This window comes from Trichosurus vulpecula, chromosome 4 (genome assembly GCF_011100635.1).
Source record: "Trichosurus vulpecula isolate mTriVul1 chromosome 4, mTriVul1.pri, whole genome shotgun sequence".
In the NCBI taxonomy this organism is placed as follows: Eukaryota; Metazoa; Chordata; class Mammalia; order Diprotodontia; family Phalangeridae; genus Trichosurus; species Trichosurus vulpecula.
Window position 1 is genome coordinate 144,527,123 of NC_050576.1, and position 18,644 is coordinate 144,545,766.

Here is an 18,644-nt window from a genome sequence, read left to right on the forward strand (position 1 = left end):
GATTGGAGCAAGTGGAAGCTAGTGACTTGATGAGAAATCAAGATATTATAAAACAGAACCAAAGCAATGAAAAAATGGAAGACAATGTGAAATATCTCATTGGAAAAACAACTGACTTGGAAAATAGATCCAGGAGAGATAATTTAAAAATTATTGGACTACCTGAAAGCCACAATCAGAAAAAGAGCCTAGATATCATCTATCAAGAAATTATCAAGAAGAACTGCCCTGATGTTCTAAAGCCACAGGGCAAAACAGAAATTGAAAAAATCCATCAATCGCCTCCTCAAATAGATCCCAAAAAGAAATCTCCTAGGAATATTGTTACCAAACTCCAGAGTTCCCAGATCAAGGAGAAAATACTGTAAGCAGCCAGAAAGAAACAATTTGAGTATTGTGGAAACATAATCAGAATAATCCAAGATCTGGCAGCTCCTACACTAAGAGATCAAAGGGCTTGGAATATGATATTCCAGAGGTCAATGGAGCTAGGATTAAAACCAAGAATCACCTACCCAGCAAAACTGAGTATCATGCTCCAAGGCAAAATATGGATTTTCAATAAAATAGAGGACTTTCAAGCTTTCTCAGTGAAAAGACCAGAACTGAATAGAAAATTTGATTTTCAAACACAAGAATCAAGAGAAGCATGGAAAGGGAATCAAGAAAAAGAACAAGAAAAAGAAATTGCAAGGGACTTACTAAAGTTGAACTGTTTTGTTTACATTCCTACATGGAAAGATGATGTGTATGATTCATGAGACCTCAGTGTGAAGGGAATATGCATATATATATGTTTATGTATATATATGTATAAGTGAATGTGTATGTATGTATATATGTATGTGTGTGTATATATACATATATATTATATATATATACAGAGAGAGAGAGAGCGGGCACAGGGTGAGTTGAAGATGAAGGGAAGATATCTAAAGGAAATAAAATCAAATTAAGGGATGAGAGAGGAATGTATTGAGAGAGGGAGATAGGGAGAGATAGAATGGGGTAAATTATCTTGCATAAAAGTGGCAAGAAAAAGCAGTTCTTTAGGAAGAGAAGAGAAGGCAGGTGAGGGGGGAATGAGTGAATCTTGATCTCATCAGATTTGACCTGAGGAGGGAATACCATACATACTCAATTGGGTATCTTACCCCACAGGAAAGAAGAAGGAAGAAGATAAAAAAAAGGCGGGGATGATAGAAGGCAGGACAGATGGGGGTGGAGGTAATCAAAAACCAACACTTTCGAAAGGGGACAGGGTCAAGGGAGAAAATTCAATAAAGGTGGATAGGTTAGGAAGGAGCAAAATATAGTTAGTCTTTCACAACATGAGTATTGTGGAAGGGTTATACATAATGATACACATGTGGCCTATGTTGAATTGCTTGACTTCTTAGGGAGGGTGGGTGGGAAGGGAAGAGGGGAGAGAATTTGGAACTCAAAGTTTTAGAAACAGATGTTCAAAAAAAATGTTCTTGCATGCAACTAGAAAATAAGATACACAGGCAATGGGGGATAGAAATATATCTTGCCCTACAAGAAAGGAAGGGAAAAGGGGATGGGAAGGGAGTGGGATGACAGAAGGGAGGGCTGACTGGGGAACAGGGCAACCAGCATATATGTCATCTTGGAGTGGGGGGGGAGGGTAGAAATGGGGAGAAAATTTGTAATTCAAACTCTTGTGAAAATCAATGCTGAAAACTAAATATATTAAATAAATAATAACTAAGCAAGCTATGATATATAAATATAATGAAATTATTGCTGCCATAAGAAGTGATGAATACAAAGATTTCAGGGAAACATGTCAAGACTCGTGTGAACTAACACAAAATGAGGTTAGCAGAATCATGAAAGCAACATATATGGTAACAACCACAATATAAATGGAAAGAAATACCTCTGAAAAAAAAAGAAAATGAAAAAGAAACTAAAAATCTTTATAATTACCAGGCTTAGACTCAAAGAAGATATGATAAAATATACTTCCTCCCTTATTTGCAGAGATGGAGAACTATGAGTGTGGAATACTGCATATTCTGTTAGTCAAGGTTGATATGTCTTTTTTCCTTTTCCTTTTTTATTTCTTTTTCTTTTGTTACAAATAATATTCAAATGTAAATAGCTTTTTGCACATTGTCTCCTCCTTTAGAATAGGAGTACCTGGAGGATGGGGATCATGTTTTTGCTTTTCTTTGTATCCCTTGCACTTAGCACACAGTACCTGGTACCTGGTATCTGGTAACTGATTAATAAATGTTTGCTGGGATTCGTGGTGGTGGCGACAATGATGATGACAAGGGATGGATCACTGGGTAGGAGAGGATGATATACAGGAAATTGTTATGAAAATAAAGTGTATTAAAAGAAAATTATCCTTTTTATAATATAAGCAATTCATATTAATATAAAGTTTGTGGTTTAAAAAGTGCTTGCATGATAACATACCTGTTAATCAAGTAGTTTATTAGAAGATACACTGACAAAACTTTACCAGGAAGGTTAAAAAAAGATTGTTCAAAAAATATCTAGTTTTATAAATAAGTTTAAAGTCAAATGCATTACCTATCCAGCCTGCTATGGATCATGTGAAACCTGAATTAGCAATAAACTAACAAAAAACCTGCAATTATGTTATAACTTTTTTCCCCTTTTTCTTATAATGCAAGTATAGGATATAACATGCAGGAAACTTACTTTAGGGTCTCAAGGGACATCTGTAAATTGTAATTGCGTTCCTGTTCTGGAAGCTTAGAGAATTCTACCAAGCAGGGGTGTTGTCTCTTGTTGTCATCTCTGACCTGAAAAACACAGGTAGTTAGTATAAGTTACCTCAATATTTTAAAGCAAAGATAGGGAATATGTAAAATTTAAGGGGGAAAATAGTCCAAAAATAATGTTATTGTAAAAACTACCACCATTCCAGGTCTACAATGGTTTTTACAGAAAGATTATGTAGATGTGTAACATTTACTTTCTACTTATGTCAGGCATCATAATTTATACTCCCACCTTTTTAAATAAGCTTATCAATCTTTTGGAGCTTCAGTTTCTATTTATTCACAGTACTGTTTTTGTTTTTAAATTTTATTTTTTTCAGTTACAAACTCTTTCCCTCTACTTTCTCCCTTTCTAGCTCTTTGAGAAGGCAAGAAAAACAAAACCCACTACAAATACATATAGTAACACAAAAAATATTTTTCTATTTGCCACTTAAGAAAGGAAAGAAGGAAGGAAGGAAGGAAGGAAGGAAGGGAAAAAAGAAAAGAAGAAATATGCTTCAATCTATACTGTGAATCCATTAGCATAGTATGTGAATAGTATGTTTCATCATAAGCCCTTTGAAACTGTGGTAGGTCATCATGCTGGCAGAGTTACTAAGTCCTCAAAGTTGATTATCTTTACAAAATTGCTATTACTATATAAATTGTTCTTACTCTGCTCATTTCACTTGGCATCTCCTCATAATTTCTTAATAACACAATAGTATTCCAACACAATCCTATACCATAACTTGTTCTGTCATACCCTAATTGATTGGCATCCCCTCAGTTCCCAATTCATTGCCATACAAAAAGAGCCATTATAAATATTTTTGTACATATAGATAACTTTTCTTTTTTCACTGATCTCTTGGAAATACAGATCTAGTAGTGGTATTTCTGGGTCAAAGGGTAAACACAGTTTTATAGCCCTTTGTACATAGCTCCAAGTTGTTCTCCAGAATGGTTAGACCAGTTCAAAACTCCACCAATCAATAGTGCATTAGTGTATCCATTCTCCCATATCCTCTCTAGCATTTGTCATTTTCCTTTTCTGTCTTTTTAGCCCATCTGATGCAACCAACAAGACTCTACTTTGTATCTGCTGCTCTGCCTAGTTTCAACTCCATGTAATGTATCCCCTAAACCATCCATTATTTTCATTCCTATATGAGATGATAATGCTTATAATAACTGGTAATCTTTCATAAGAATCTACGAAGAATTTTACAAACTGTTTTACTTTTGGCAGGCATCATCTCACTATCTGGCAAGAAAGCCAAATGTCTGCTAAATACAGCACTTCCTAGTATCCTTTGGTTTTCTTGATGTGGCAAATAATTTACACTGGTTAAAATTTTAAACAAAATTATAATAAGTGCAGGTGTCACTTTTTAAATTTATTTCCCATCTTTTTTCACCAGTTATTTCATTAAATAGTTCAGAATCAAGTAGACCTTTTTATCATTATTCTGATCTTAATTTTAGCAAGTTCATGCTCTGACTGCATATATATGACTGATAATTGGGGTAACTCCAATTTCAATAACAAGTCTTTCCTAATCTGTTAAGATATAACTCATTTTAGGTTTTTTCAGTGTCACTTCACTTGGCGGTTGTCATATCCAGCATGTGCCAATTATTTTAATAAAGTACTCATTATATAAAGGCATGAGGCTTCAGTGTAATCTATAAATCTTTGGCTTCTCCCATTCTTTATTCCTGAATCACGTTGTATTATCTCTCAATAATCTATATTAAAGAAAACTTGTGGTAAGACAAACACACTAATGCATTCCTGGTAGAGCCACAAATTGGCTCAACCAGTTTGTAAAGTAATTTGGAGTCATGCCAAAAAAAGGTCCATACTCCTTAATCCAGAAATATCATGTCTAAGCATATATCCCAAGGAAGTCAAAGACAGCAATAGAAAATTCATATAAACCAAAATGTTCATAATAGCACTTTGTGGCAGCAAAGAACTATTGGTCAGTCAATAAGCACTGATTAAGTCATTAAGCACATACTATAGGACAAGCACTGTGTTAAATACTAGGGATACAAAGAAAAACAAAAGATAGCACATCACCTCAAGGAGCTCACAATCTAATGGCGGGGGGCGGGGGGAGACAACAAGCAAACAAATATGTACAGTTAAAGCTATATTTAGAATAAACAGGAAATACTTAATGGAGGCAAGTTATTAAAATTAAGAGTTATTGAGGAAGGCTTCCTATAGAAGCTGTCATTTTAGTTGGTACCTAAAGGAAGTTAAGAGGCAGAGATGAGGAGGGAGAGCATCCCTGGCAGGGGGGAACAGCCAGAAAAAATGCCTGGTACTAAGAGATAGTTTGTCTTTTTTGTGGAATAGCAAAGAGGTCAATGACATTGGATCAAAGAGTATGTTGGGGTGGAGGGTGTAAGGCATAAAAGACTGGAAAGACAGAAAGGGGGTTAGGTCATCAAGAGGTCAGAATACCAGAGGATTTTGTATTTGATCCTGGAGGTGATAAAAGCCACTGGAGTTTGAGTAGAGGGGTGATGTGTTCAAACCTGCATTTATGGAAAATCACTTTGAAATCTGGAGGACAGAATAGAATGAGGAGAAAATTGAGGCAGGTAGATCCACCACTAGGCTGTTACAATGGTAGAGGGGTGAGGTGATTAGGACTTGCACCAGAGTGGTGGTAGTGTCAGAGGAGAGAAGGGGGTGTTTTTGAGGAATTTTCGAAGGTGAAACTGACAGACCTTGGCAACAGATTAGATGGAGAGAGGGACAAGGGACAGAAGGACAATAATGAGGAGCTGAGGATGATGCCTTGGTGGCAAGCCTGGGGGACTAGAAGGATGGTAGTATCATTGACAATAATAGGGAAGTTCAGATGGGGGGGGGCGGGGGAGCTCAGGGGAAAAGATAATGATTTCTCTTTGGGATATTTTGAATCAAAGCAACTGAGTTAAACACTTGGCTTAGTATACAGGCAAATCATTTGCTCACTCTATGACTCAGTTTACTCATCTGAGAAGTAAAGTAAGAATTTATTCCCCTACCTACTTTACCAGGATGTATAAATTGGTTTGACACTCTTTAAATACGTTGGAATCTTGGAATAAAAGTGGTATATTAACGAGAATATTACAATTATTATTCTACTAAATAAGTCAAGGATTAAGTTATATGTAGGATATAAATGTATAAGAATGAATTAAGATATATTTATGGCACCATAAATTCAGAATATAAAAAAGAAAAAAGAACTGAGACAGAGAAAGGTACCCTTGTCTTTAGCATAATGGCTATTATAACAGAAAGAGATCAAGTGCTCAGGCTATTAATAAAATAAGTAAAAAACCCAAATGAATGGGAAAAAGTGATATTGAATTAATTTAGAAAATACAAATTTCCCAGTCCAGTAAGACATATAAACAGTTAAGTGAGAAAACAAAACTTACTGCTTCTAGTTCTAAATTCTATTTTTGAACACATTTTTTTCCTTCCCAAATAATTAAATTTAAAATCAGAAAAACAATTAATCTCTCAATTACCATACCAATGCCACTCCCTCTATTAAATAATTTTTCAAAAATAGTGTTTTATATTTTTCATTCAATTACTTATGGATTGAACTTAGTAAGCCGAAGGATGAGTTCTGTTTTCGAGAAAGACTAACTAATAGAATGTTAAAATAAATTTCAAAATCATGTACCGGTCCATATTGCCAGCCAAGTTCAATTTTATTCATAACCCATAATTCATGGATGTTCTCAGCTAGTTTTTCTCTGATTCTTTCTAGATGAGGAGGTAAAACAATCTAAAAGAAGAAAAAAAGAACATATTTTTAATCACTTCAATAAAGTACCTGACAGGTGCTGTCATCATTAATTAGAAATAGGGGAAAAGGACTGTATATAAATTCCATTGGCAAAGGGAGGAAACTCTCTCAATAATGTAAATTGGCACCTTATTTGCAATTTATAGTCTTAGAGAATAGATTAGATCAAGCAGATTAGATTAAGTGACTTGCCAGTCAAACAGCCAATATATGACAGAGATGGGATTTGTAACCTGACTCTGACAACGGTTTTCTGTCCACTATATCACAGTTGTTTTGTCATTAATTACATCAATTAAAATGAATGTCTTACAAGCCATTACAATTAACAAAAAAAGAAATTCCAAATCAGACATTCTATATGATTTTTTTTCTTGGATAATACAGTTTAGGGCTTTTTTTTTTGGAAACAGGTTTAGGTTACCACATAAATGGATGAGCAAAAGTCTAAAAAATGTTAGAGGCATGCTCTAGCAACAGTTAATAGGTGCTTAACTTGCCAAGAACAAACTGCTAAGTATCATTTATTCAAAAATACTCATTCAAAGCTCACACAGTCAATGCTCTGAAGGATAACACTGTTTAATACGGAGAATGAATATCTCTGGCAATGAATTTTGTACCTTTTCTGAGCCTTTCCAGTTCAACATCTAAAATGATTTACTCATGTTTCTCTGAATTCTGCCTTGTTACATTTAATATGTAATTGTTAGAGGAATTTTAATGAATTTTTCATAAAGAAGGTAAAAAGGATTTTTTTAGAAATAGCTTTGGTTCTAATTTATCACCTTCTCCCACAAAGCTGATTAGTAAAACTATTTAGTTCAGCCACTTGGTAGTTTCCAGGAGTAGTGACATACAGTTTCTATTTCCTTTCTTTGAAGTGTGAAGTGATGGAAGTACTAACTGTACCATATAGCATCAGGAATATGCCTGAAGACCCTTTGGTATATAATACAGCTTTGAACATGTATCAAATTTACATATCACAATTAACTTCTTTCCTCCAAGAAAAAAGCCAAGATACTAGCTCATCAACAAAAACATGTTCTCTGCCACCAATCAAAAAAGTAAAGCAGTTTAACACAGAGAAGAAAGCCAATAACCCTAAAAGAAGGCATCATCCTCTATCAAATTCTGATATAATCTATTGAGAGACTATAAAAACAGGCAGAATACAGGCCTCTCTGGATGGTGTTGTTAAACTAGGTCTGATAATCTCATTGGAAAGCAATATTCTCACTTTACAGAAAGGAAAGCAAGAGATATGTAAGACTCCACTACTGTAAAGCAGTGCAAGTCTGGTGAATCAAGCTAGCTGGGAGGCTATACTTTCTGTTCTGTATGCACTTGACAAAGTCTGTACACTGGAATGTGCTCTAGGCTATCAAAGGCTGTAGACACACAGTATGGTATGGATACTGGGCAGTGGTGACTATCACAAGAATGATAACAGCAGAATTCTTAACACTGAGCCTTTCTCTATTCTTGTAAACATACTAGTGTCAGAGGTCATGAGACCTTGGCACTTAGTCTTATGGGACCCTGACAACTTGCCAGTTTTAAGCTACAGAAAACAATTAGTGTTATCTTTGCTAAACTAAAACTATTAAAATAAAATCTTTTATGTTTGATAGGCATGCCATATATATCTCAACTGAAAACAGTATTTTGGGTTTTCTTTGTTTTATTACTCAATTAAAGAACCCAAAGGCAAGCAACAGATGAAGAAATGAACAATGGACAAGTAATTTAAAAGACTTGAAAGCAACTCTCACCTCACTAGTGACTTCTTTACAACTTCACGCTTCTTAATCTACTTCTCTGAGACACATATACATTTAATCACGTGACACATATTCTGCATTTCCCTCATATTTTAGAGTTATTACACTCAATTGCTATTTGCTTTTAACACAACAGATTCCACATAATGATATTAATAAATATAAAAAAAATTAAAACTAACAACTTAATAAAATTGTAATGGCTATAAGACAAAAAGGTACTGGTTGAATATATGTCTATTCTATAAATTAAAATTTTTAAATATTGTTTAATGGCAAATAAAAACAGATAACTAGAAACAGAATTGCCCCAGAGAATCATTGGCTTAAAGAAATACAAAGTGTTGTCAGGAGGTTTTTCATACCTGGCTAGTATCCACAGGGATTGGTGTGAAGGCTGCTTGTGATAAAGAAACAGTAGGGCCCAGCAAATCTCTTGAGTATGTTCGGTCTTGCTTGTATTCTCGACTATGCTCCACTTTCAACTTTTCTTTTGGCAGGACCGCTTCAAAGCAAGGAGCATAACCAGGTGGAGGAAGGAATTTGAACTCTCCATGTCGACCCCCAAGGAGAAAACGTACCCTGAAAATCAAGAAACAGTAGAAAATTATAATTCTGACAGATATATTAATACATATACTCTTAGAAAGAAAATAAGTTAAATCCTAATATATAATTAGTATTATCTGGAGTTATCATCTTTATAATCATTAAGTAATAAATCAAATTCTCTTTAGTGCCTAGGACTTGCCCTAATAAATTAGTGTGCAGATCATCACTCTCGTCAAAAGGCAAAAGTGTCCGATTCTATGGATATGGAAGAATCAGTAAAAATTCATTATTTCCACTAAATAAACAACTTGACACCTGTGTACTCTTCTCATAGAAGCAAAAACAACCCCCAAACACACATGTATATACTAATAGGCAACATGGGGCAGCAGTGAAAACATTAGAGTAAGAAATCATGAAACCTGAATTGGCATCCTACCACTGGCATTTTCTGGCTATACAACCACAGACAAGCCATTTAAACTCTGAACCTCAATTTTATGATACATAACCATAATCATGCCTGTGCTGCTTAGCTCACAGATGTTTTAAGGATAAAATGAGAAAATGTTTATGAGTGTACTTTGTTAACTTACACAAAGCACAAAAGACATAAGATATTAATATTGGCAGCAATCCATTTAAGTTTACACACAGAGTACTGGGCTAAGTGGGATACAGAATAAGTCAGATGTTTCCTCACTGGTCATGATTCTAATGAAATATTGTCAAGGCCCCAATATTAACATGTACATACCAAAAACCAAGGTAATGATATTCTTGGCCTTTAGAAAGTCTTCAAACCAAAAGATTCTCCTAAAATATTTTCCAAATATCACCATTATATCAAAAATAGAAGGGTACCTCTCAAAGATTTCAATCATCATTCTTTCTAATCTTGCACGTAAAATATGGCAAGCTTTATGCAATGCTGTCCAAGTGGAGGACACCCCTTTTTGCCAAATTAAGCTTGGTTTAAAACCTGTAAGGTAAGCTTTAACAAAGCATTTATATGCTTAAGGTTTACAAAATATTTTTCCATATATTAATTTATTTGAGATTGCACACCTATAATTTCCTTTTTTCTTCCTTTCAGTACCTTATTTTAAATACATAGTATTTAAAAGTGGTTAGTCAATCCAATTACAGCATATTTGGAGTTCTAACTTCCTTAGACTGCTTTATTGCAAAGTGACCTAGAAACTGTATTTCTCTTGTAATTTTCATCTATGAATTAAATTCTATCCTCACTCAATGAAAAGGAAAAAGGAGAATGAGAAAAAAGACAAATTTTTGAATGAACATGCTAGAAGTTTTAAAAAAATAGTATTGGTTTGTTTTCTTATGGACACAGGAAAAAGTTATGACAAGGGAAGGAATTTAATTTTTCTTAGCTACTTTCCCTTCTTTGAAAATGTTGCTTCTTGACCATGATTGATAAGTTGCAAATAGCCTCCCCAATATTAAAAACTAAGCTTCATTCCTGAGTACAGTTAGATGGATCTACATTAACCAAAGTCTATAAGAGGTACTTATATATTTTCTACAAGAAGGTAGGTGGCACAGTGGATAAAATTCTAGGCCTGCAGTCACGAAGCACTAAGTTCAAATTTGGACTTGGAAATTTACTTGCCTTAGTTTCCTTACTTGTAAAATGAGGATAATAATAGTACCTGCCCTTCAGGATTGTTGCGAGGATCAAATGAAATAACTGTAAAGCACTTAGTACAGTGCCTGGCACACAGCAAATGATATAAATGTTAGATGTTATCATTATTATTAAGATAATTAAAATAGCCATAATGTGACAATTAGGTATCATTTATTAAAACAACTTTTAAATTAAGTGATCATTTTAACTTTCATTTTTCTTTTAGGAAGGATGTAAGGACAGGAAGGAAGGAAACAAAGACAATCTTTTCTTATTTTCTCAGTGAAACGAATCATATATTATTTTGTCACAGATATGAATGGGGGGTAATGTGTCAAATGTAAAAAGCACAGGATAACACTGAAAGATCATAACTTTGGAGCCAGAAAGGAACTTAGAGATTAACAAGTCAAACCTCCTTCATTTAAGAGATAGGGAAACTGAAACTGTGAAAGATTAGGCAACTTGTCCAGGATGTTAGGTAACTTGTCCAGGGTCACACGGCTATGACATGTCTGGAACCAAATCTGAACTGAGGTCTTTCTCATTCCAAGAAAAGTGCTTTGTCATCCAGCAGCCAAGGTGACCTGATCATGCATTGAAATAATTTTGACATGATCATCCGCCCAAAAAAAAGGTACTTGTACAATAATGCATATTCCTTAAAGCTATGCCAAATAGAACTTAGGAGTGTAAGATCTGAAAACTAAAAGAAAACACGTGACAAATTCAGGTAAGCTAATAGCTTTATAATTAAAAGAAGGAAGTATATAGTTAAAACATGTTACATTTCAAACATCAAGAAATGGACTTGAAATATTTCTAGAACTCTAGGCTGAATGAGCTAATTTCTTTTGGGGGGGCAGGGCAATTGGGGGTAAGTGACTTGCCCAAGGTCACACAGCTAGTACATGTGTCAAGTGTTTGAGGCTGGATTTGAACACAGGTCCTCCTGACTCCAGGGCTGGTGCTCTACTCACTGGGCCACCTACCTGCCCCTAAATAAGCTAATTTCTACTCTGCTGACTCCTATGTAGTCAAATGCCACAATCATTTAACCTTTTTGCCTTTCAGGAAATACAGAAAATGCAGTTAGGCAACCATGCAAAAGTGAGAGGCAAGGGTTAGAGATGATAGGGGAATAGCTGTATAGTTTTCCACCAAGACAAATGAATTAAGTTGGGAAAGCAAACAAAAAACACCACCAGAAATACTAACTTTATTCCTGCCGAGAAACTAACAACTGGAAAAAAGAGGCCATCAATATTGAAATTCTCAAACATTCCTTGAACTGGTTGTCCGTTGATTCGGAATGAAATGCTTGGGGCACTTAGATCTAAACAGCAGCTGATAACATCATCAGTTCTCAAAAGGTGTTGGTTTGGTGAACTCACTGTCCGTGCTACACAACCTGTTGAGGGAAAAATATCAAAGAAAGAAATGTACCTTCTGACATCATCACTCCCAAAGATTTCAATAAGTAATGACAAATAGATTTAAAATATGAGAATACATTGATTTTAAATGTTAAAACACTAGCATTTGTCAGACACTTTAAAATACACTGGTGTTATATTAAGATATAGTTGAATTTAGATTAAATTTGATAATCAGACTTAAGTCACAGTAGATAGTTGATGACACATACTTCATTCCTCTTAATAGAGAGATGGAAAACAACAGGTACAGAATGCATACACAGTCAAGCAGAGCCAATGTGTCAGTTTTACTTAACTATGTTTCTTAGTTAAAAGGAGAGATTTAATGAAAGGTTATCAGAAAATAAATATATTATTTTTTAAAAAGTAACAAAACTTTTTAAAAGTATACTGATACTGCACCGTTGGCCACATGGTTCATTCTTTGTAACATGGTAACATAACAAGGTCCTTCTGCTATTTCCAGTAATAAACTTCTTTGAATAAAATCTAAGGCTGAACCACTATATGACAAATCCTTCCATAGTGGATAGAGTACTATTTGGGTACTATTTATCTAGTACATAAAGAAAGCTATTACATTCTATGCAGTGTGTTATAAGAAAAAGTAACAGTTATGAATATAATAGTACAAAATGACATCAGTGGGTTTCATCTTCTGGGATTTATACTACTATATGAAAATAAAACTGCTCTCTCACATGCTATGAATTGCCTCCTCTAGTCCAGTGGGGCACTGAAAGGAAATCTGATACATCTAATTTACCCACTAGCCTAAGACTAAAGTTATAATTCCTTCCCTGTAGGGATAAATATTCTCACAGTACATGTGAGAATATATTTTTAAGTAGCAAACAAAAAAAGCTAGCTCCATCCAAGACAGCATTCTGTCAAAGACAGCATTCTGTCAAAGCTCTCATTTTTGTAACACGTTTTTTCTATTTCTATTTCTCTGAGATTTTACATTAAGTATATTTTCAATAACATCAATGAATATTTATTTTCTATAACACTATATACTCTCCTTCAAATCTGTAGAAGTGAATTAGCCATAGGGTAACACTGCTGTGTTTTCCAGAATCCACCAAAGATGGAATTTGGCAGAGGGCTGCGGGGGGGCGGCTAGGGGGATTTGGAAGAAAAAGTATCAAACAAACCAATCAAGTACAGGATAAAGTCTATTGCTCATTCATAGGAAGACCTAAAAGTGTTTAAGACCTCATCAAATAAAGACATTTCCCATTTGGTTTTCACTCTACAATAGTGCAGCTTGTAGTTTCGCAGAATGGTATTTCCCTTAGCATAGTTCTTTGGCATATGGTGAAATTCATCACAGAAATATGATACAGTATAACTTTTAAATTAAAATAGTGAAGCAGTAAATTCATTCCATTTCCTTTTCAGAAAAAAAGTCTGATAATTTTTTTATTATTTTAACTGAAAAAATGGCACAGTGGTTCAGAGGATCTGTGAAACCAATCAATGTTTAAAGTAAAAGCTGGAAAACCACTTGCCAGTTATATTATACTGGGGACTCCTTTTTGGATACGGATTGGACTAGATAGCTGATAGTTATTGAAGTTCCTTCCTGATCTAATTTTTTTTAATCTGTGATTCTTTTCTCTTCCTATACCCTCTTTCCTAGCTACGTTGCATGGATTCATTTATCATGTCTAGGCAAAAGACTTCAAGTTCTATATATCAAGTCCTTTAACAAGAGGAATTTAAAAAATAAACCAGAGGTGAACAGATTATGCAGCTCACAAACAAGCCAACTTGAAACACAAGAAAGGTATATCAAGAAGAGACTAAGTAATGAAATCAATTCTATCATGTTTATAGGTTATTGCTTTTTTTAAAAAGTGATTTATAGCATAAAATAAAGATTCATCCATACCATGTCTATGGGTGAACAATGAAAAGATAATGAAGAGACTATTTAGAACAAATAGACAGGGATGGACTTGGCCCTACAAGAGTATAGGAAATCACACCACCTAAGAATACTTCCATGGGATAAGAGGTAGAGGAACATTATAAGGGATTTTGACTGGGGGTTAAGGAGAGGGATTTAGACATTAGAAGACCACCTTCTCTGAGAAAAGGCTGTGCCACTAAGGACAGCTTCTTATTCCCAGGAGAAGACGGTCCTAAAGCCCAGTGGGGCTATGAATCTGAACTTGGTGGGATTAATGTTATATAGTAACTAGCTAAACTATGAATTCAATCCCTTTCCCCTTCCCAAGAATAAGGCAGTATATGAGGAGTGAGGAGGCAGCACTTCCCATAAGGTGTTAAGGAAAATATTTTTAATTCTTATTTAATTTTTTAATTAAATATTCATTTGTAAAGGCTAATTTGATATTAAGTGATCAAATGAAATGGAGGTGGTATTCTTTGCCCCTAAAAGAGGGGAGAAAAAAAACTTGTGGAAGCTTTAGCCAATGGCAGAGAGTACTAGAGAACCCTGAGGGAGGGGTAAAATGAAACACAACTGGCACTCAGAGAAAGAAGTCAGAGTAAACCCATGTTATGTACAATTGAAGCTAAAGCACAGGGATATTAAGTGATTTGCCTAAAGCAGTACATTTCAGAGGCCAAATTTTGAACCTAAGTCCTCTGACTCCAGAGTTGGAAAAATAAGGAGATGAGGGGCAGGGGAGAAAGTTTAACAATTTAAAGACTTGGCATATAGCTGGCAGAAAAGAATGAAGTGGGGAAGAGTAGCATATAAAGAGTATAAACAGAACTAACAGACTAATAGAATCAAAAAAGTACTGACTTAAAAGTGGAAGGGGTTAAAAATCAATTCCAAAAAAATAGAAGAAAACAAACCTAAAAGTCATCATTTTAAATGTGGATAGATTAAAGCAACTAAATGAAACAAAAGAGAATGATAAAACTGAGAGGAAAACAAAGTTCAACTTTGCTTTACAAGCAAGAAACATATCTAAAAATCAAACACATACAAAATGAAAATAAAAGGCTGAATAAAACTATCTATGAACTCTTCAAAAAAAAAGCAGAGCTTGCACTGCAAAGCAAAAGTAAAAATTTGTGATATCAAGAAAGACAAACAAATATTACTAAAAGGTTTAAAGACTGCAACAATATCAATACTAAACATATATACATCAAATGGCAGAAAATCTAAATACACAAAGGGAAAATTAACTGATCTTGACAAAACAACAACCATTAATTCCTTATTAATCATCTTTATTGTACTGAAATGAGTGTATCTTTACCATTGAATTCTTTAAATACACATATTATTCATATGCAATATATTTTAAATATATGCTTTAATTTTAATATCTTTCCACTTCCATCCCAACAGATTTTGGCTTTTACTAAAGTTAACACATTTTTTAAATATCGGATCTTTGAACATTATACATATCCATAGGTAGAATGTGCTGGTCTCATAAAGTTACAAAAATTAATTATAAGGGCAAAAACACCTTCTTTGGAACTCTGTAAAAGCAAATGATATTTACCTGACCATAGGTGAAGTCCATCAAATCCATAGGAGAATAAATCATCTCCAACACCATTTCCGCCCCATTCTTCACCACCTCCAGGATAGGGTGAATAACCTTCTGTTGAAGCCCAACCTACTCGGAGATGCGTTGCTTCAGCTGTCACAAAAGGTTCTGTGTGGTCTACCATGAGTTCATAGTACCATTTCCTATATTGAGCTGACCCTTCACTGATGCCAAGAAAAATATTGGGCCGCATGCTTTTAAGAGGAAAAAAAAATACCAGTTGAAAAAAATCCAAATACACATGACATCATCACTTTCAGTTTACATTAGCAATACTTTTCTGAGAGATCAAAACCATATAATTTAAATATAGTTACTAATTTAGTATACAAGTATATTCAGTCTTGACCTTGAACATAATTCAATAAATATAATGTTTGCTGTTCTGGGTAAATTGTGTTTACAATTCTGGTTAAATTATGATTCAAGGGTTTAATGTTGTTGGATTTGGTTATCACTTAATTACCCTCCTATGATATTTAACAGTATGCTAGTAATGCACGTATTTTTGGAAAAAATGTATGCAAGACACTTTTAAGTTTAATATGCATTACTAATATTTTCTCCATCACTTCTTTAAGTTTAGTCAATCAATGAAACCATAAATAAATCTTTGATCTGCAGTGCCTACTGATTTCTGAGGTTTTAACGCTCATATAAAATTCAACAATTGGCTCTCAAGAGTCAGTTAGAGTTGATTCTAAAACATCGCTGGCTATTTTACATAATATATATAAGTCATATATTAGGACAGACTACAAAACTATCAACAAAGGATTGTCATCTTTTTAATTAAAAATGAGAAAGAGAGACAGTAATGCAAACCCAAATCATAATTTTTTGATTCTGGTTGAATGGGAGTAAAATATGAAATTTCTACTATAATATTTTTCTATTGCTTCTGGATAACATATATGCTTAAGTAACTATATCTTCAATATATGCTATAGCTGAAGGGAACAATAACAGAAAAAACAACTTTTTCCCTTTCCATAATCTAATTGTGGAATTAATTCCTTTTTGATCAATGTATGATGCCGTGTTTCATTCCCTCACAAAAATGAACACGACAAAATGCAAGTGCCTCAAGGAGCAGGCTGTGTTTGTTTTTAAATTTTTATCCACCATACTTAGTACAATGTCTGGCATACACTTAATAAATGCTTGAATTTTGAGGTCACCACAATAAATTTTAATTGCATTTTCAATAGCTCTAGGGACACACTAAATCATCACATTTTACTTGCTTCTATGAACACAGAAAATTGTCATGTTTTTACTTCCCTTTAACATCAACATACTCCATCAGACTTCAAATTTAATTTAGCTATTTAGAGGACCCATTTTATTTTGATTTATTACATGGAATGATAAGGATATAAAACCTCTGACTCAAATTTAACCTGTTATAATATACCTTTTTTTCTCAATTTGTCCATTTTTACAGTGGTAGTCATAAAATACAACTGCCTCTGAAGAATTAAAAATAAGTATCACACAGAAGACAACAGAGAGGTACATGAAGGTTATGAATAGGCTTCTACATATAATCAATGAATCACTTCAAAGATTAGGAGTAAAAGATAACATCAAGGAATTTTATGATACAAAGAGAAGGGCTAGTTATATGTCGAGAAGAAGGGATAACAGATGAATAACAAGAGTGCTTCACTGGTAATTTTATCATGTAAAGAAGGCCTCTAGCACATCTGGGTAGACTCCCCATGGCAAATATATGGAAGTACATGGACAAGAGTTACATAGGGTAGGTAGGCATGAATGGGTTGCAATCTGCAGCACTGGAAGGAACTCTAGAATTAATAAGATCACAAAACCATTTCAGTATTTGAGTTATGAGTTGAATACTTTATGAAAAGTATTCATGTAAATTAATACTTTTAAGCTGCTCAATGAAAAAGTTTGTAAGATACAACTTCTAGAAAAGAGACTTAGAAAGTCTATATATCATTTGACTTCATTTAAAAAAAAATACCTGCTCACGTGATTCACAAGACGTGTCTGTAGTAACAAATCTCTTCCTGGTAGGAGGTTGTCACAGATTAGATGCTGATTAGAGCGGACAGCAACCCCATGGCAAACACAGAGAGAACACAAGACATCCAGAACCTAAAAAAGAAAACAGCTTTCTTCTCATTTCATTTACTCATTATTATTCAAATTCAACCAGTAACATTCACACTAGAAAGTAGCAAACATCCATATAAGTCCCTAAGATCCAAAACTTTAAGAGTTTCCAAGAATATAGTCTCTATAAAAATTCAACTCTTATTTAACTCTATCATATGAATGAACACCCATTACTCCCAAAAGTACTTATAAAACTATTGAAAAGTAAATGGAAAAATAGTTCCTTATAAGGAAAAGTTTGGGGCTTAAGTTTCTTTTTCTTTTTTTCTTTTCATATTTTCAATGTGGAAATATATCATATTCCTATGTTTTAACAAAATCTACAAAGTACTTAGTACCACTTCACATGTCACTAATATCAGTGGAATAATCCCAGTAATACTGTCAAAAAAAAAGACTCATTCTCCTATTTTGCTACAATTTAGTTCACTTTATGTCAATAAAATACTTCTCCCTCACCTTGTGATTTCGTCCATGTTTGTCTAAAAGTGAGATAATGGATTTAATATGTCCTTCTTTAATAATATTCAGGGCTTCTGGACTTTCCACCAATACACAGTGTAAAACCTCTAGAATCCCTAAAGACAAAACAAAAGAAAAAAGTAAAAAAAAACCCCAGGGACTTTTATCTATTCTTTTCATTATCTATTCTTAGAAATAAGATAACCAAAGGAAAATATCGTCCCCAAGAAAGATTCAGTAGACTGAGAAAATTAAGCATATGCTTTAGTAAATTACTTTAATTTTATATTTGTCTCCTCCTACAAGCAAACTATTACTTCTTCAAAAGTTTGTCAAGACTAACTGGTTCTCACCATGGGCTTTGGCTCTGATAGAATGTTCTTCATATAATATCTGGTCTCATTCAGAAATTGTTCTCATACCAATTGTCAATGTTATACTGAGTGCTCTGATATCTCA

At 34.0% G+C, this 18,644-nt stretch overlaps 1 protein-coding gene across 5 annotated transcripts in view; it reads right to left on the minus strand.

Moving 5' to 3' along the window:
- Nucleotides 1-18,644, minus strand: part of RYR2 (ryanodine receptor 2) — an 828,134-nt gene that overhangs the window by 390,377 nt on the left and 419,113 nt on the right. For all 5 annotated transcript variants that reach the window (XM_036753924.1, XM_036753927.1, XM_036753925.1 and 2 more), the window contains 7 exons: nucleotides 18,183-18,301; nucleotides 17,569-17,702; nucleotides 15,528-15,769; nucleotides 11,807-11,999; nucleotides 8,751-8,967; nucleotides 6,473-6,577; nucleotides 2,701-2,804 (listed from right to left, as the gene is read on the minus strand). In XM_036753924.1, coding sequence (XP_036609819.1) covers nucleotides 2,701-2,804; nucleotides 6,473-6,577; nucleotides 8,751-8,967; nucleotides 11,807-11,999; nucleotides 15,528-15,769; nucleotides 17,569-17,702; nucleotides 18,183-18,301 — 1,114 coding nt within the window. The remainder of the gene's footprint in view (nucleotides 1-2,700; nucleotides 2,805-6,472; nucleotides 6,578-8,750; nucleotides 8,968-11,806; nucleotides 12,000-15,527; nucleotides 15,770-17,568; nucleotides 17,703-18,182; nucleotides 18,302-18,644) is intronic.